This window comes from Calonectris borealis, chromosome 10 (genome assembly GCF_964195595.1).
Source record: "Calonectris borealis chromosome 10, bCalBor7.hap1.2, whole genome shotgun sequence".
Classification (NCBI taxonomy): Eukaryota; Metazoa; Chordata; class Aves; order Procellariiformes; family Procellariidae; genus Calonectris; species Calonectris borealis.
Window position 1 is genome coordinate 20,319,093 of NC_134321.1, and position 18,756 is coordinate 20,337,848.

General features: G+C 59.2%; 2 protein-coding genes and 1 long non-coding RNA gene across 3 annotated transcripts; 1 reads left to right on the plus strand and 2 right to left on the minus strand.

The window, feature by feature from the left end:
• Nucleotides 1-7,152: 7,152 nt before the first annotated feature.
• LOC142086033 (uncharacterized) lies at nt 7,153-10,451 on the minus strand. Its single transcript, XM_075158493.1, is given in 8 exon segments — nt 7,153-7,235; nt 7,941-8,774; nt 8,959-9,077; nt 9,230-9,343; nt 9,559-9,696; nt 9,698-9,745; nt 9,747-10,120; nt 10,398-10,451. Coding segments are annotated over 8 exon segments (1,764 nt in total).
• A 157-nt stretch (nt 10,452-10,608) lies between these two features.
• Nucleotides 10,609-11,997, minus strand: LOC142086001 (uncharacterized). Its single transcript, XR_012674938.1, has 3 exons — nt 11,295-11,997; nt 11,027-11,151; nt 10,609-10,677 (listed from the first exon to the last, which is right to left on the minus strand). It is a non-coding gene; the product is annotated as an uncharacterized LOC142086001 (long non-coding RNA).
• Nucleotides 11,998-13,681: 1,684 nt separating this feature from the next.
• Nucleotides 13,682-16,120, plus strand: LOC142086034 (E3 ubiquitin-protein ligase PHF7-like). Its single transcript, XM_075158494.1, has 7 exons — nt 13,682-13,695; nt 13,733-13,871; nt 14,149-14,273; nt 14,503-14,772; nt 14,989-15,102; nt 15,255-15,373; nt 15,558-16,120. Exons 1-7 carry the CDS (start codon nt 13,682-13,684, stop codon nt 16,118-16,120), a joined length of 1,344 nt encoding a protein of 447 aa, XP_075014595.1.
• Nucleotides 16,121-18,756: the final 2,636 nt, after the last annotated feature.

The following is an 18,756-nucleotide window of genomic DNA, read 5'->3' on the forward strand; positions in this document are numbered from 1 at the left end:
GTTGTGCATTGCCTGTATTGTGTATTCTGTTATTGTTGTTGTTCTCATTGTTATTATTACTGTCCTACTTAGTTTTATTTCAATTATTAAACTGTTTTTATCTCAACCTGGGAGCTTTCCTACTTGTGCCCTCGCAATTCTCTCCCCCATCCCACCGGGGGGCTGTGATCGAGCGGCTGGGTGGAGTTTATTTTTGCTGGCTGGGGTTAAACCACGATAGTCCTTTTTGGCGCCCAACGTGGGGCACGAAGGGTTGAGATAACGACAGATTATTTAGAGCATATTAAGGAATTTATATCTGGTAACATATTAATTTGTTCTGCACCATGCTCTTGTTTTTACTGTACCTGTTAAAAATTGGAGTTGGGTTTTGTAGTCTGTTGTGCTCTGCCGTGATTAATGATGTTTTGCCTGGGAGATTTGTTACTAAAACGCTGGCATTGGGGGTTATTTGGTATTTGGGATTCGTAATGAAGCCATTTCTGCATTTCGGGTACCACCTCATGGAGACCATTAGCAATTATACCTTTTCCTCCGAGAGATTTTTTATGGAGGAAACAGAGAATGGCACCCTCGCTACCTTTCTCTATGATGTCATCTCCTTTGTTAAAATAACTTGCCACTACCTTGAACATCCCTGGGTAGTTAAGATACATCTCTTGGTACTCCTTGGGAATATTGTTGCGGTTTTCTCCAAGGTTAGTAAGCAATTTAAGAATGTCATCCAGAGATCTGCCCCAAGGCTGGATAGTTATGAGTGGCAGGGCGAGTGGGATAGCATGGGCAAATGCCTAGGGCGATGGGCACCCCCAGTGTTCTGGAACTTTACCCCTGAACAAGTGCAGAACCCTGAAAAATTAGTAGAATATTTGGAAGAAGTATGCTGTCACCCTGGCCATTCTAGGGAGACACAAATCACTACAATGTGCTGGGGCCTGGCCCACGCCTACCGAGCCCTGTTTAACACCACTCAGAACCCCCAAGGGGAAGGAAACGTCTCTGCAGCTGATGACAAAGCAACAGGCCCTGCGGCTACCCCACCCCCCACGGCAAGCACAGCGGCTCCCTCACCCCCCACGGTCTGCACGGCAGCTACTCCGCCCCCTGCGACAGGGAACCAACCCATGCCGGTATCAGTCGCCCCTATACAAAAGAGAAAATGCACAAGAAAATCAGCTCGTCTAGTAAGGGATGAAGATGAACCAGGGCCATCACGAGAACAGGAGGAGGAGGCAGAACCCGTAAATGAGATGGTGACCACCCGATCCCTATCTCTGGGTGAGCTGCGAGATATGCGAAAAGACTTCAGCCGTCGTCCAGGGGAGCACATTGTCACCTGGCTGCTCCGATGCTGGGATAACGGGGCCAGTAGCCTGGAATTAGAGGGTAGGGAAGCCAAGCAGCTGGGATCCCTTTCTAGGGAAGGAGGCATTGACAAAGCAATTGGACAAGGGGCACAAGTCCTCAGCCTCTGGAGGCGACTCCTGTCAGGTGTGAAGGAAAGGTATCCCTTCAAGGAAGATGTTAGATGCCACCCAGGCAAGTGGACCACCATGGAGAGAGGTATCCAGTACCTGAGAGAATTAGCTGTGCTGGAAGTGATTTATGATGACCTGAACAATGAGCAGTTATCCAAAGACCCAGATGAGGTCAAATGCACCCGACCCATGTGGCGGAAGTTTGTACGGAGGGCACCAGCGTTACATGCAAACTCATTGGCAATAATGACCTGGAGAGATGGAGAGGAACAAACAGTGGATGAACTGGCTGGCCAACTCCGGCAATATGAAGAAAGTCTCTCTTCCTCCCTACGAGCCTGTGTCTCCGCTGTGGAGAAACTGTCTCAGGAGGTCCAGCAACTCAAAGAGGATATGTCCTGCTCCCCACCTGCACGGGCCAGTGTCTCAGCCGTTAGGAGCAAGCGTCCCTCTGCTCAAGAGAGGAGACATCGTGGGTACAGACCCCGGGGCACCCTCTGGTTTTACCTGCGTGACCACGGAGAGGACATGAGGAAGTGGGATGGAAAACCTACCTCAGCCCTACAGGCACGGGTACATGAGTTGCAAGGAAAAACAACCACAAAAGGGGGTTCTTCCAGGAAAACTGCTGCTCCAGTCTCCAGTGAGTAGCTCCCCAGACAGAGTAGAAGGGCTGATTCCACTTCCGACCTTAACAAAGGGACTTCTGACTCATACTTACAAGAAGTGGATAGCAAATATGATGACCAGGACTAGAGGGGCCCTGCCTCCAGCCAGGTGGAGGAAAGGGACAACCGGGTTTACTGGACTGTGTGGATTCGATGGCCTGGCACATCAGACCCACAGGAGTGTAAGGCTCTCGTAGACACCGGTGCGCAGTGTACCCTGATGCCATCAGGCTATAAAGGGACAGAACCCCTTTGTATTTCTGGTGTGACAGGGGGATCCCAAGAGTTAACTGTGTTGGAGGCCGAAGTGAGCCTGACCGGGAATGAGTGGCAGAAGCACCCCTTTGTGACTGGCCCAGAGGCTCCGTGCATCCTTGGCATAGACTACCTCAGGAGAGGGTATTTTAAGGACCCAAAAGGGTACCGGTGGGCTTTTGGTATAGCTGCCCTGGAGACGGAGGAAATTAAACAGCTCTCCACCTTGCCCGGTCTCTCGGAGGATCCTTCTGTTGTGGGGTTGTTAAAGGTCCAAGAACAACAGGTACCAATCGCTACCACAACAGTGCACCAGCGACAATACCGCACCAACCGAGACTCCCTGATCCCCATCCATGAGCTGATTCGTCGACTGGAGAGCCAAGGAGTGATCAGCAAGACTCGCTCACCCTTCAACAGTCCCATATGGCCAGTGCGAAAGTCCAATGGAGAGTGGAGACTAACAGTAGACTACCGTGGCCTGAACGAACTCACGCCGCCACTGAGTGCTGCCGTGCCGGACATGCTGGAACTTCAATACAAACTGGAGTCAAAGGCAGCCAAGTGGTACGCCACCATTGATATCGCTAATGCATTCTTCTCCATCCCTTTGGCGGCAGAGTGCAGGCCACAGTTTGCTTTCACTTGGAGGGGCGTCCAATACACCTGGAACCGACTGCCCCAGGGGTGGAAACACAGCCCTACCATTTGCCATGGACTGATCCACACCGCACTGGAACAGGGTGAGGCTCCAGAACACCTGCAATACATTGATGACATCATCGTGTGGGGCAACACAGCAGAGGAAGTTTTTGAGAAAGGGGAGAGAATAGTCCAAATCCTTCTGAAGGCCGGCTTTGCCATAAAATGAAGTAAGGTCAAGGGACCTGCACAGGAGATCCAGTTTTTAGGAATAAAATGGCAAGATGGACGTCGTCAGATCCCAACGGATGTGATCAATAAAATAACAGTCATGTCTCCACCAACTAACAAAAAGGAAACGCAAGCTTTCTTAGGCGTTGTGGGTTTTTGGAGAATGCATATTCCAAATTACAGTCAGATCGTAAGCCCTCTCTATCACGTGACCAGGAAGAAGAACGACTTCAGATGGGGCCCTGAGCAACGACAAGCATTTGAACAAATTAAACAGGAGATAGTTCAGGCAGTAGCCCTTGGGCCAGTCCGGGCAGGACAAGATGTGAAGAATGTGCTCTACACCGCAGCCGGGGAGAATGGTCCTCCCTGGAGCCTCTGGCAGAAAGCACCAGGGGAGACTCGAGGTCGACCCTTAGGGTTCTGGAGTCGGGGATACAGAGGGTCCGAGGCCCGCTACACTCAACTGAGAAGGAGATATTGGCAGCATATGAAGGGGTTCGAGCTGCTTTGGAAGTGGTTGGTACTGAAGCACAGCTCCTGCTGGCACCCCGACTGCCGGTGCTGGGCTGGACGTTCAAAGGGAGGGTCCCCTCTACACCTCATGCAACCAATGCTACGTGGAGTAAGTTGGTCGCGCTGATCACACAACGGGCCCGAATAGGAAACCCCAGTCGCCCAGGAATCTTGGAGGTGATCACGAACTGGCCAGAAGGCAAAGATTTTGGAATATCCCCAGAGGAGGAAGTGACACGTGCTGAAGAGGCCCCACCATATAACAAACTACCAGAAAACGAGAAGCAATATGCCCTGTTCACTGATGGGTCCTGTCGCCTTGTGGGAAAACATCGGAGATGGAAAGCTGCGGTATGGAGTCCTATACGCCAAGTTGCAGAAACTGCTGAAGGAGAAGGTGAATCGAGTCAGTTTGCAGAGGTGAAAGCCATCCAGCTGGCCTTGGACATTGCCGAACGAGAAAAATGGCCGGTACTTTATCTCTATACTGACTCATGGATAGTGGCAAATGCCCTGTGGGGGTGGTTGCAGCAGTGGAAGCAGAACAGCTGGCAGCGCAGAGGTAAACCCATCTGGGCTGCTGCATTGTGGCAAGATATTGCTGCCCGGGTAGAGAACCTGACTGTAAAAGTACATCACGTAGATGCTCACGTACCAAGAGTCGGGCCAGTGAAGAGCACCAAAACAACCAGCAGGTGGATCAGGCTGCCAAGATCGAAATAGCTCAGGTAGATCTGGCCTGGCAACATAAAGGTGAATTATTTATAGCTCGGTGGGCCCATGACACTTCAGGCCACCAAGGGAGAGATGCAACATATAGATGGGCTCGTGATTGAGGGGTGGACTTGACCATGGACACTATTGCACAGGTTATCCACGAATGTGAAACATGCGCTGCAATCAAGCAAGCCAAGCGAGTAAAGCCTCTTTGGTATGGAGGACGATGGTTGAAGTATAAATATGGGGAGGCTTGGCAGATTGATTATATCATGCTCCCACAAACCTGACAGGGCAAGCGCTGTGTGCTCACCATGGTAGAAGTAAACACAGGATGGCTGGAAACATACCCTGTGCCCCATGCCACCGCCCGGAACACCATCCTGGGCCTTGAAAAGCAAGTCCTATGGCGACATGGCACCCCAGAAAGAATTGAGTCAGACAACGGGACTCACTTCCGAAACGCCCTCATAGACACCTGGGCCAAAGAGCACAGCACTGAGTGGGTCTATCACATCCCCTACCATGCACCAGCCTCCAGGAAAATTGAACGATACAACGGGCTGTTAAAGACAACACTGAGGGCAATGGGTGGTGGGACATTCAAGCATTGGGACACACATTTAGCAAAGGCCACCTGGTTAGTCAACACTAGGGGAGCTGTCACTTGAGCGGGCCCTGCCCAATCCAAACCCTTACGTGCTGTAGAGGGGGATAAAGTCCCTGTCGTGCATATGAGAAATATGCTGGGGAAGACAGTCTGGGTTGCTCCTGCCTCTGGCAAGGGAAAACCCATCCGTGGGATTGCTTTTGCTCAGGGACCTGGGTGCACTTGGTGGGTGATGAGAAAGGATGGGGAAGTCCGGTGTGTACCTCAAGGGGATTTAATTTTGGGTGAAAATAGCCAATGAACTGAACTGTACGATGTTAGTTATTACATAGTACTGTATGTCATCACTTCTATGGTTACCATATGCCATATTAACAGTATTACAGTAAGAATCACCCAGATTAATGTAGGATGAACTCCAATGAAACTGTGCAAGGTGCAACGATGATAGAACCGGACGAGCGCCCAGAACTGGCCTCCGCATGCAAGAGCCCACCACCACACACCATCTCTCCTGCCCTGCAAGACTGTTATGACAGGTGGAACCCGAAGTCATGGACTAATGAACTCAACGGACGTTTTAGAGGGATGGCCCATGGACTAAGGGAATGGTATCTCTGTGTGTGTATATATCAAAAGGCAGGAAAAGTAGCAGTGACTAATTGGAATATATGGGAAAATGTGAGACCTGGGCATGATGTAGATGGTATAGAATAAGGGGTGGATATTGTCCTGGTTCCAGCTGGGACAGGGTTAACTTTCTTCCCAGTAGCTTGGGGGGTGTGCTGTGTTTTGGGTTCGGTGTGAAAGGAACGTTGATGGCCCATTGATGCTTTGGCTGTTGCTGGGTGATGCTTGCACTGGGAGGGGGGAGCACAGCCGGGGTGGTGGACCCAGCTGGCCAATGGGGTATTCTATACCATGGGACATCATGCTCAGTATAAAAACCAGGTGTAGGGGGGGGCTCGCCCCCCATTCGCGACACGCGGTCGGCGGTCGGTGAGCGGTTGCGTTGTGCATTGCCTGTATTGTGTATTCTGTTATTGTTGTTGTTCTCATTGTTATTATTACTGTTCTACTTAGTTTTATTTCAATTATTAAACTGTTTTTATCTCAACCTGGGAGCTTTCCTACTTGTGCCCTCCCGATTCTCTCCCCCATCCCACCGGTGAGGTGTGATCGAGCGGCTGGGTGGAGTTTATTTTTGCTGGCTGGAGTTAAACCATGACAGATGCCGACAGAGGTGAACGGTGCCAGGGAACGAGCACCTCGGCTCAGAGCCACAGCTCTTTGGCCAGCTCCGTTCGAGCTCCGTTGCTCGGGAGTGCCTCGGAGCTCGCATGGCAATCCCCCTGAAGGGCACTTAGGTGCTCCGGCCATGCCTAGACCTCCCGTCTTCCCAATCCCGGCAGTCAAGAATAGAAGGACAAAGTGCTGCCACCGGCTTCTCGTTCGGACCCTCTGTACCTCCTTCCCTTCCTCATGGCCTCTTCGTTGGCAGAAAAGCCCACCAGGTCTCCCAGGTTCCCCTGCCTTCCTCAGCGAGGACAGCTGCTCCCTGCTTTGAGGGGTCGACTCTCGTGCTGCAGGAAGGCCTATCAGGAAGGCACTTGATGCACACACCATGAGACCACCTGGAGTCTGCCCGAAGAGCAGAGGGTTGTTCCAACGCGTACAGCCAGCCCACGGGATTTCCTTGGCGCGTTGGTCACCGTTCTTCTTGGGTTCGGCCTTCTAGCCCTCCGCCAGCTTCCACAGAGCTGTTGAGCAGTCACTCTGCAACCCAGCCTTTTCTCCTGCCTGCGCTAGGAAGGTGCTCGCTGCTCTCCAAGAGGAGGGAAATCCTTTCGGATGACTGACGTTTCCCAGGCCCCTTGTTACCCTCCCGTAGAGTGGGAGGTGATTTTTTTGCTCCGCAGGGCATGTGACGGGACTCCAGCCCTCAGTGACAGGTACTGCTCTGCCTCTCTGGGACTCTGTGGAGTACAGTCCTTACCAGGTGGTTGCAATCGCTATTCAAAAGGATTCTTGGCTCCTACTGCAAGAAGGAAGCCTTCAGCTGGTGCAGCACAACCGTGTTGGGGACCGTGTTGGGGAACGGGGAACGCCCTTTGGCTCCTGGAGAAACACAATCCACGGAAATCTTCATGTCACAAACACAGACGTGACACTGAACGGCACTTTTAAAGAAAAGCAGCTTTGCCACTTTGCCACAACGCTCACCAGCCGAGGCACCGAGGGTAGGAAATTGGTTATAGCCGCGTCCAGGACGAAACAGAGTTGAAGCATGTCAAAAGTCGCTGGGGGCGGGGCGCGTGATTTTGGGGGGCGATCCGCGAGGGCCATGCCGGGTGGGCGGGCGCAGCCCACATTGCCGGGAGACGGGCGGCGGCGCCGACTGGGCCGTGCCGGGCCAGGCTGCCCTCCCGGGGGCAGGGGCAGAGACCCCCGGTGCCGGGGGTGGCTGCGAACTTCCCCTGGGGAAACTGAGCAGGCTGCGGGGCCAGCGAGGCCCGAAGCACAGGGCCGTGGCGCTGGGCAGCCGGCCAAGGCCAGCCCGCAAGGAGGGAGGTGTGGGGAAGGTGCTGCCAACCCCCGGGGAGAAGACGACCCTCTGGGCCCAGCCCCTAACGCTGGCCCTCGCGAGAGGGAGAGGAGGAGGAGGAGGAGGAAGCCGACAAATGAGCGTGGAATCTCCCAGTGCAGAGATTAACGGCCGCCTTTATTGTGCCGGTGGAGGGGGATCAGGGCCAGCCCTCGGGGACGGCGCACGGCTGGTCCCGCGGCGGCGTCCGGGCCGGCTGTAGGGAGTTTGGGCCCGACGTTGCAAGCGGGAGCGGTCTCGCACCCGCTCGGGCCCAGGGGCGATGGAGCGGCTGCCGCTCTGGAGCGCTGGGGAGCCGCAGGAGGACCCCGACGGCAGCTGGCTGGCGGCGCTGGGGCTGCTGGTCTCGGGTGCTGGGGAGCCGTGGGACGGCCCCAGCGGCGCCTGGCTGGGGGTGCTGCTCTCAGCACTTGGTGCGGGCGCGCAGCTGCTCTTTCGGCGTCTTCTGGGCCGGCCATTGGGACTTGGGGCCCGACGTTTCCGCTGGGAGCGGTCTTGCACCCGCTCGGGCCCAGGGCAGATGGAGCGGCTGCCGCTCTCGAGTGCTGGGGAGCCGCAGGAGGACCCCGATGGCAGCTGGCTGGCGGTGCTGGGGCTGCTGGTCTCTGGTAGCAGCGAGCTGTGGGACGGCCCCAGCGGCGCCTGGCTGGGGGTGCTGCTCTCAGCACTTGGTGCGGGCGCGCAGCTGCTCTTACGGCGTCTTCTGGGCCGGCCGTTGGGACTTGGGGCCCGACGTTTCCGCCGGGAGCGGTCTCGCGTGCGGTCGGGCCCAGGAGGGCTGGAGCGGCTGCTGCCCTCAAGCACTGGGGAGCCGCGGGTTGGCCCTGACGCCGCATTGCCGGGGCTGCTGGTCTCCGGTGCCAGGGAGCCATGGGATGGCCCCAAAACCGCATTAGTGGTCTCCAGTGCCAGGGAGCCGTGGGATGGCCCCGATGGTGCCTGGCTGGCGGTGCTGGGGCTGCTGGTGTCGGGTGCCGGGGAGCCGTGGGAAGGCCCCGATCCTGACTGGCTGGCGGTGCTGGGGCCGGCGAGCTCCGAGCTGGCACTGGAGGCTGTAAGGGGAAGCAGGAAGGTCAAGGGCACGGCCCCCCAGGCCCGGGGCAGGATAGGCCAGAGCGGTGCCCCCAGCCCCCCTGGAGCAGAGAGGCTCTGCCAAGCCCACCCTGGGCACCCGCTGGCAGGCCTTGCCTGGCCCCTGGCCCCAGCCCAGGGGCACCCGGGTGCTTTGCCTCTTACCGGTGCCCAGGCCAGCACAGCTGTCACACTCCCAGCTGGCCGTGCTGTTCCTCAAGTGGGAGCAGCCTCTGTGGGTGCCCTCGGCAGCGCAGGAGCAGCACAGGAGCAGTCGCCAGGGCCTGGGGAAGCAAAGGGGTTCGTGGCTCTGAGGACAACGTGACCGCAGCACGGGATCGTCCGGCAGAGCTCTGCTTCTCAGCCCTTCCGCTTCGAGCCCTGGGCGGGACACAGGTCCCAGGCAGAGCCCCGGGCTGCAGCTTTGGCAACTTACCCCTCTTCCTCTGCCTGCTCCCTGCCTCCTGGGCAAAGGCACTCCCTGGCATCGCAGCGGCTGTGCCTCTCACTTAGTGCCGCATACGCCTGGCTGTTCTCCCACGATGGCAGTCTGATGGAGAAAGGAAAACTGGTGAGCCCCTGCTGCCCTGGCATAAGGCAGGTGCAGGGCGTCCCTGCTCTTCCCCCTGCCCTGGTTCCAACTCCTCCGTGAAGCTGAAGCCCAGACGCACGGGACAGCGGAGGGCCAGGACTGCTGGGGCAGGCCCTGGCAGGGCACAGCGCTTGCACCCTCCTGTCTTGGGAGCCGGGCAGAAGGACACCAACCTGACGGGGATTCGGATCCCCACGGTTAACATGTCCAAGACAAATGCATCCCTATCTCTACAGAGGGGGCACTGGAAGCAGGAAATGCCGGCGCGCACAGCCTGTTCCTGCAGGAGAAACGTAAGGAGCGTGAGTGAGGCCCTGGTGCTGCTGAGCGCCCACCGTGCCCCGGGGGCGAGGGAACGGCTCCTACCTGGATGCAGCCCCTGTGGAACCAGGCGTGTTTGCACGCTGGGCACACCATGGTGCCGTAGGACTTTCTGTCCCCCACAAGGTCCAGGCAGATGAGGCAGGCGGTGTTCTCCTCCGGAGCCGCCTGCACTGCCTGCTCTGGGCGGTGCTCGCAGCAGAAGGACCTGGGGGAAGAGGAAAGGGATGGGCGAGGTGAGAAGCGCTGGGTCCTTCCCCGGTGGCGGCGAGGAGGGGAGAGGACGTACCTGTACGGAAAAAGGAACTGGGTGACGCATCCACCCTCCGCGGCACAGGGGAGGTGGAAGCTGCGGTCGCAGCCCATCTGCCGGCAGGTGATGGTGGCCCCGCTCTCGCCACAGACGAAGCAGTGCTGGAAGAAGCACAGCAGCCCCCATCAGCGGCAGCCTCCGGGCCTCCGCAGCCAGCCCCACACCTCCGGGCAGGGCGCAGGATGCGGCCGCTGCTGGGTCCCACCCCGCAGATCCTGGCGGACGAGGCTCCTGTGCTGGAGGCTCTGTGGAGCTGCTGGGAGCAAGACTTTTGTGCCAGAGCTGGTTGGAAGGGCTGGCATTTCTTTCTCGGGGTCTGGGCTAAGCTCCCGCAGACCTCTCCTGGCACAAATCTCCCCGTTCTTGTCAGGTGCTCACCTTCCGCGCTGCCCGCTTGATCGTGCCTTTAACATCCGCAGGCAGAAATCCCATGAGTCCTACGTCCTTGGATCGTAGCTGAAAAAGCTCGTTGGCAAAAAACTGCAGGAGAGAAAAGACGAGGAGCTGATGAGGAACTGGCAGGCACTGCCTGTCGGAAAGCTGGAGGGAGCCCCCGCGGAACTCACCAGGCAAAACTCATGGGCACAGAGCCCTCGCTTCTCCACTTTGCGCCCGCAGGTGTCCGGGTCAGCCTCTGCCCGGCGACACAGCATGCATGCTGGAGGGGAGAGAGCAAACGCCACCGGGCATGAGCGCGTCTGCGGGGCCGGGGGAAGCGTCCCTGAGGGGGAAGCGTCCCTGAGGGCTTGCCCCAAGGGCCTGCTCTGTCCCTGCCTAGCTGGCTGATGGGCAGGGCTGGAGGCCTTGGGGAGGAAGGGGGCATTGCAGGCAGGGGTGTCCCAGCAGGTGCCCACTGCCCAGCCTGGGCCCCGCTTGCTGAGGAAAGGAGGGGCCCTGCCCCGGGGCGGGAGGGGAGCTCCTGCCTCCCCCTGCCACCGCGCTCGGCCCCACGCTGACCGCCCCGACAACCCCTCTGCCAGGCTGCGGGAGGGATGCTTTGCTCTCACCCTGCTCCCTCGAGTCGGGGGCCTTCCGCTTCCTTGCGGCCATGGCGCACGTCAGCGGTGAGCGTTTGGAGAGTCCCTGTCCCAGCAGCGCCGGGGTGTCTCCTCCAGGTGCTCCTCTGCTGACTCTGAGGAAGAAGCGGGACTCGGGTGAGGGAGAAGCGGGACGCGGGTGAGCTTGCGGCACAGGGCCAGAGCCCCGAGGCGTGGGGCCCCCCGCCAACCCCGGCAGCCCCGCGCAAGCCCCGTCCTTCCCCTGCCCTCTCCTCACCTCTCCAGGGCGCACTGACGCACGGCCTGAGCCCAGCGGTCCTTTTTGTGGGCTTGGCCCCGCGGGTCACGGTGGCCACTGTGACACGAGGGGATGTCACAGGGACGCCCTCGGCCACCTCGGCCCCCGCCTCACAGGGGTGGGTGTGAAGCGCCGGGGCGGGGCCCGAGCCCTCGGCACCCGCGTCAGCGGGGCGGCTGCTCCTGCAGCGCGTGCAGAGTCAAATGCCAGGTCCCCCGGGGCAGCCGTCGAGGGTGGCACCGTTGGCCGAAAGGTGCTGTTCAGGCAGTGCGGCTCCAGGGCTCCAGCCCTGGCCAAGGGAAATCTCTGCTGCTGCCCCGGCACGGGGAGCGCTGCCAGCAGGCCGGGGAAGGCGATCCTTCCTCCCTGCGCCGCACCGGGAAGGCTGCACCTGCAGTCCTGCCTCCGGTTCTGGGCTCCCCGGTACAGGGGACAGAAGCGACCTTGGAGCCTGGCCTGGGCTCACCCATCCCATCCGCTCAGACGCGGTGGGTGGCCGGGGCACAGCACAGGACCTCAGGACGGCACCTCAAAGTCGCAGGTGGCCCAACGTCTTTCTCCCGCACTCCTTAGCGCTTTGGTGAGGTGCTGCCTCCGGAACAAAAAGCGGCGGGACCGCAAGCTGGGGAGTCACGGCAGAAAGGGCCTTTTCTCATGGCGATAACCTGCCTTTCAGAGTCAGTGCGAGCCTTTCCTCGGTGGGGTAGGAAACCGCAAGTGGCTGTGGGGCAGATGCGGAGGCGCCAGTATGGGGCATTTACAAGCAGAGAGAGCAGGAGAGCCCCTCTCCCAGGCAGCTTTTGCCCTGGCCCATGCCTTTACACGTGGTTTTTGGGGACTTCCCTATCGGAGGAGTGGGGAAGGAAAGCTTTTGGCGTGAGAGTTTGTGACTCAGCTCTCTAAATCTTGCCAAACCTTTCCCCTCGGCTCAGTCTTTTGCCAGCCACATCCTGGTCCAAAAGGCTGGGGTCTCTCTGGGCAGACCCTAGGGGTGGTGGCCACTCGCTGCCATGAGCCAGAGCCCCCTAGGAAGCTCCCTGAGGGCAAAGGCTGAACTGTCCCTGAGGCTGGTCAGACCCCAGGGTCTGGACCCCAAGGGATCGCCGATCAGTTGTGGGAGATCCCACCAGCACTAGCATTGTCTGTCGGAAAAGACGAGTTTTGTCAAGTCTGTCTCTTTCCCCTTCTCGTCTCTACCTTCCCTCAACACCTTCTATTTCTGCCTCCCCAGGCTCTGTGCTTCCTTGACCTGATGTCTCACTCTATTTGGACTCTTGTTTTGCACAGGAGCTGGGGATTTTGCCATCTAATATTCCTTGGAAAAAGCAAAACTGAAGCCCCACTACTACTGTATTCTGCACCCCTGAGCAGGAAACACATGCAGAAGCAAGCAGTGCTGTACATGATGCAGGAGGGCAGCTCTTGAGACCGTTTAGTTCAAGCACTGCTGAAGCAGGGTCCTCTGGAGCAGGTTGCCCAGGCCCATAACCACTCAGGTTTTGCCGGTATCCAAGGCACAGAGGGTGGCAGGTGGCCGAGAGCGTCCCTGCCCATATTTGAGGCACACGCAGGCCAGCCGTCCTGATGTCACAGTGGCCACCGTGACCCGCAGGGCCAAGCCCACAAAAAGGACCGCTGGGCTCAGGCCGTGCGTCAGTGCGCCCTGGAGAGGTGAGGAGAAGGCAGGGGAAGGACGGGGCTTGCACGGGGGCTGCCGAGGGTGGCGGGGGGCCCCACGCCTCGGGGCTCTGGCCCTGTGCCGCAAGCTCACCCGTGTCCCGCTTCTCCCTCATCCGCGTCCCGCTTCTCCCTCAGAGTCAGCAGAGAGCACCTGGAGGAGACACCCCGGCGCTGCTGGGACAGGGACTCTCCAAACGCTCACCGCTGACGTGCGCCATGGCCGCAAGGAAGCGGAAGGCCCCCGACTCGAGGGAGCAGGGTGAGAGCAAAGCATCCCTCCCGCAGCCTGGCAGAGGGGTTGTCGGGGCGGTCAGCGTGGGGCCGAGCGCGGTGGCAGGGGGAGGCAGGAGCTCCCCACCCGCCCTGGGGCAGGGCCCCTCCGTTCCTCAGCAAGCGGGGCCCAGGCTGGACAGTGGGCACCTGCTGGGACACCCCTGCCTGCAATGCCCCCTTCCTCCCCAAGGCCTCCAGCCCTGCCCATCAGCCAGCTAGGCAGGGACAGAGCAGGCCCTTGGGGCAAGCCCTCAGGGACGCTTCCCCCTCAGGGACGCTTCCCCCGGCCCCGCAGACGCGCTCATGCCCGGTGGCGTTTGCTCTCTCCCCTCCAGCATGCATGCTGTGTCGCCGGGCAGAGGCTGACCCGGACACCTGCGGCCGCAAAGTGGAGAAGCGAGGGCTCTGTGCCCATGAGTTTTGCCTGGTGAGTTCCGCGGGGGCTCCCTCCAGCTTTCCGACAGGCAGTGCCTGCCAGCTCCTCATCAGCTCCTCGTCTTTTCTCTTCTGCAGTTTTTTGCCAACGAGCTTTCTCAGCAAAGGAGTAGGGATGGAGTTCCCCTTGAGGATATTAGACGCACAATCAAGCGGGCAGCGCGGAAGGTGAGCACCTGACAAGAACGGGGAGATTTGTACCAGGAGAGGTCTGCGGGAGCTTAGCCCAGACCCCGAGAAAGAAATGCCAGCCCTTCCAACCAGCTCTGGCACAAAAGTCTTGCTCCCAGCAGCTCCACAGAGCCTCCAGCACAGGAGCCTCGTCCGCCAGGATCTGCGGGGTGGGACCCAGCAGCGGCCGCATCCTGCGCCCTGCCCGGAGGTGTGGGGCTGGCTGCGGAGGCCTGGAGGCTGCCGCTGATGGGGGCTGCTGTGCTTCTTCCAGCACTGCTTCGTCTGTGGCGAGAGCGGGGCCACCATCACCTGCCGGGAGACGGGCTGCGACCGCAGCTTCCACCTCCCCTGTGCCGTGGAGGGCGGATGCGTCACCCAGTTCTTTGGGCTCTACAGGTAAGGGCAGTCTGCCGTCCTGGGGAAGGCTTCTCACCTTCAGTCCTCTTCCTGCCACCATCAGTGAAACAAGAAAGGAAACCACAGTGACACTTCCCAGTGGCCAGACACAGGCATAGCCATAGCTAGGCAAGGTCTGGGGCTCCTTCACATCTCCTCTTTCCTCCTCGCCGCCACCGGGGAAGGACCCAGCGTTTCTCATCTCACCCATCCCTTTCCACTCCCCTAGGTCCTTCTGCTGCGAGCACCGCCCAGAGCAGGCAGTGCAGGCGGCTCCGGAGGAGAACACCACCTGCCTCATCTGCCTAGACCTTGTGGGGGACAGAAAGTCCTACGGCACCATGGTGTGCCCAGCGTGCAAACACGCCTGGTTCCACAGGGGCTGCATCCAGAATCAGGCTATCCATGCTGGCTTCTCCAGCTTCTGCTGCCCGCATTGTCAAAATGAATATCGATTTCTGATGGAAATGCTCACCATGGGGATCCGAATCCCCAAGAGGTTGGTTATCTTTCTTCCCAGCTCAGAAGACAGGAGGGTGCAAGCGCTGTGCCCTGCCAGGGCCTGCCCCAGCAGTCCTGGCCCTCCGCTGTCCCGTGCGTCTGGGCTTCAGCTTCACGGAGGAGTTGGAACCAGGGCAGGGGGAAGAGCAGGGACGCCCTGCACCTGCCTTATGCCGGGGCAGCAGGGGCTCACCAGTTTTCCTCTCTCCATCAGACTGCCATCGTGGGAGAACAGCCAGGCGTATGCGGCACTAAGTGAGAGGCACAGCCGCTGCGATGCCAGGGAGTGCCTTTGCCCAGGAGGCAGGGAGCAGGCAGAGGAAGAGGGGTAAGTTGCCAAAGCTGCAGCCCGGGGCTCTGCCCGGGACCTGTGTCCCGCCCAGGACTCGAGGCGGAAGGACTGAGAAGCAGAGCTCTGCCGGACGATCCCGTGCTGCGGTCACGTTGTCCTCAGAGCCACGAACCCCTTTGCTTCCCCAGGCCCCGGCAACTGCTCCTGTGCTGCTCCTGCGCTGCCGAGGGCACCCACAGAGGCTGCTCCCACTTGAGGAACAGCACGGCCAGCTGGGAGTGTGACAGCTGTGCTGGCCTGGGCACCGGTAAGAGGCAAAGCACCCGGGTGCCCCTGGGCTGGGGCCAGGGGCCAGGCAAGGCCTGCCAGCGGGTGCCCAGGGTGGGCTTGGCAGAGCCTCTCTGCTCCAGGGGGGCTGGGGGCACCGCTCTGGCCTATCCTGCCCTGGGCCTGGGGGGCCGTGCCCTTGACCTTCCTGCTTCCCCTTACAGCCTCCAGTGCCAGCTCGGAGCTCACTGGCCCCAGCACTTCCAGCCAGTCAGGACTGGGGCCTTCCCATGGCTCCCGAGCCCCTGAGACCAGCAGCCCCAGCAATACGGCATCAGGGCTGTCCCACTGCTCCCTGCTGCTTGAGGGCAGCAGCCGCTCCAGCCTCCCTGGGCCTAACCGCATGCGAGACCGCTCCCGGTTGAAACGTCGGGCCGCAAGTCCCAATGGCCGGCCCAGAAGACGCCGAAAGAGCAGCTGCGCGCCCGCACCAAGTGCTGAGAGCAGCACCCCCAGCCAGGCGGCGCTGGGGCCGTCCCACGGCTCCCCGGCACCCGAGACCAGCAGCCCCAGCGCCGCCAGCCAGCTGCCGTTGGGGTCCTCCTGCGGCTCCCCAGCGCTCCAGAGCGGCAGCCGCTCCATCGCCCCTGGGCCCGAGCGGGTGCGAGACCGCTCCCGCTTGCAACGTCGGGCCCAAACTCCCTACAGCCGGCCTGGACGCCGCCGCGGGACCAGCCGTGCGCCGTCCCCGAGGGCTGGCCCTGATCCCCCTCCACCGGCACAATAAAGGCGGCCGTTAATCTCTGCACTGGGAGATTCCACGCTCATTTGTCGGCTTCCTCCTCCTCCTCCTCTCCCTCTCGCCAGGGCCAGCGTTAGGGGCTGGGCCCAGAGGGTCGTCTTCTCCCCGGGGGTTGGCAGCACCTTCCCCACACCTCCCTCCTTGCGGGCTGGCCTTGGCCGGCTGCCCAGCGCCACGGCCCTGTGCTTCGGGCCTTGCTGGCCCAGGAGGCTGCTGTTGTGAGATAGCCTCAAGGATGTTTGCTAATAGCTGAGGACCTAAGAGAACTCTGGAGCTTGCTTTGGATGACAAAAGCCGTTCCCATGGCCGTGACGGGTGGCTTCACAGGGTCCTGGCCTTTCAGCTCTGGGTTCAGAGCAGGGATAGCCCTCATTGGATCTCCCTCAGGGCTGGCAACAGTATCTGGCCCCAGGACTACTGCGCTGAGCCATTGGGGGCAGAATGCTCTATGCCCTGAAGCTTGCACTTGTGGGGTCCTGCTGGGGAGCCACAGGACCCTGCTCAGCCACCCAGGCAAGACATTTCTGGAGACTACAGGGGGCTTTATTCCTCTATAACTTGCTATGTAAACCCAGGTCTCTTACCGCAGACTCACAGAAATGCTAAGGTTTCTACCTGAGAAACAATAACTTCGCAGTCTTGCTCTCCTCTTCCAAGGTATGGGGAAATCACAACACCGTGCAATTCAGGCAATTCGCTCCATCTTAGCACCAGACACTGGGACACAGTCTTACATACTGCAGACTCACTGGCTAATTCACTGCTGGAAAGCAACTGAATTTCTCCACTTCTGCCTCTGTTTACTTGTATCTGTAAATACGACAACAAAGTCCCTGGGGGTCTTTGACAACGGTGCTGCAGTACAAGCTTCGATCCAGAGGTAGGAGGAGTCCCCAGGGGAAGGCAGTCCAGGCTGCGGGCTCAGGTGAGCACCCATGCAGTTGGGACTTTCCTCACCAAGCACCGAGTCCACTACTGAACCTGCCAGGTGTGACAGGTGCACCCACTCTGACTGGGTGAGCAGTACTTTGGTTCAGGCATCACCCACCAGTAGGCCTGACTGAAATCAGCCCTGCTGTGCAAACCTTGGGAATTGTGCTAGGCCGCATCTTCTCAGGAGCCAAGGAGTCTAGGCTATGTCTTATCAGCAGCTAACAGTACCAGCCTGAGCTGGGTCTAGACAACACTAAAACTGCTAGGGCTGCACTCTTGCACATACACCAAAGGGAGGTTTGACTGCGAGACAATCACTTTATGCTATAAATATCTGTAGCCCCCCCAGTGAGCCCATTGAGCTCTCCTGTTCAGCAGCAGCTGCAGGTTGGTGATCTCCCCCTTGAGCAGGGATGCCTCTCAAGGTTACTTCTCAAGGTCGAGAGACCCCTTACCCAGCATCTGATATCTATAATGAGGTAAGCAACATTTTACATCAGGCCTAAAAGTATATTGTATGCTAGTGACGTTTATATATCCGGCTATAGCATAATTACTAGAAGTGTAGTAAGTAGTAGAGTGTGTAACTGCTGTCTGAATCATTGGCTAATCATCTAAATCGTCATTTAAACCATTGTTAAACCACTGTTTAGGACTTGTGGGTGATGTGGTGGCTGGAGGCCGTCTTGGGTATACTAAGCATGAAATGATAGAGCTCCTTCCCTTCCTCATGGCCTCTTCGTTGGCAGAAAAGCCCACCAGGTCTCCCAGGTTCCCCTGCCTTCCTCAGCGAGGACAGCTGCTCCCTGCTTTGAGGGGTCGACTCTCGTGCTGCAGGAAGGCCTATCAGGAAGGCACTTGATGCACACACCATGAGACCACCTGGAGTCTGCCCGAAGAGCAGAGGGTTGTTCCAACGCGTACAGCCAGCCCACGGGATTTCCTTGGCGCGTTGGTCACCGTTCTTCTTGGGTTCGGCCTTCTAGCCCTCCGCCAGCTTCCACAGAGCTGTTGAGCAGTCACTCTGCAACCCAGCCTTTTCTCCTGCCTGCGCTAGGAAGGTGCTCGCTGCTCTCCAAGAGGAGGGAAATCCTTTCGGATGACTGACGTTTCCCAGGCCCCTTGTTACCCTCCCGTAGAGCACAGGTGATTTTTTTGCTCCGCAGGGCATGTGACGGGACTCCAGCCCTCAGTGACAGGTACTGCTCTGCCTCTCTGGGACTCTGTGGAGTACAGTCCTTACCAGGTGGTTGCAATCGCTATTCAAAAGGATTCTTGGCTCCTACTGCAAGAAGGAAGCCTTCAGCTGGTGCAGCAGCAACCGTGTTGGGGACCAGAACCCGGAAACTGGAGAACACCCTTTGACTACTGTTCAAACAGTGTGTGTGGGTTCCAGTAGAGAGGAGCCGGCCTGATCGTGGAGAGCCGGGTGAGGATGTGGCACAGGGTGCAAGGGGAGGGCAGGCTACAGGCCCCAAAGTAGGCCTCACGGTGGGCCCAAACACAGCAGCCCAGGGCTCAGCCCCACTCTTCCCAGGGTGACTCTCCATAGCCGCTCCCCGGACTGCCGCCCGGCCGGGAAGAACGGCCTCCCCCCTCAGCGGTTTCCCGCTCTTTCAGTGCGCGAGGCGGCACCGCCCGGCGCTCCGTGCACCGCACCGCCCCTCCCTTCCCGCTCCTCCGGCCGC

Excerpts from the sequence above, each read along its gene's own strand:
- LOC142086034 (XM_075158494.1), top strand. Across the intron at positions 14,274-14,502 it reads CAGTTCTTTGGGCTCTACAG|GTCCTTCTGCTGCGAGCACC; the intron begins GTAAGGGCAGTC and ends CCACTCCCCTAG. Across the intron at positions 15,374-15,557 it reads CTGTGCTGGCCTGGGCACCG|CCTCCAGTGCCAGCTCGGAG; the intron begins GTAAGAGGCAAA and ends TTCCCCTTACAG.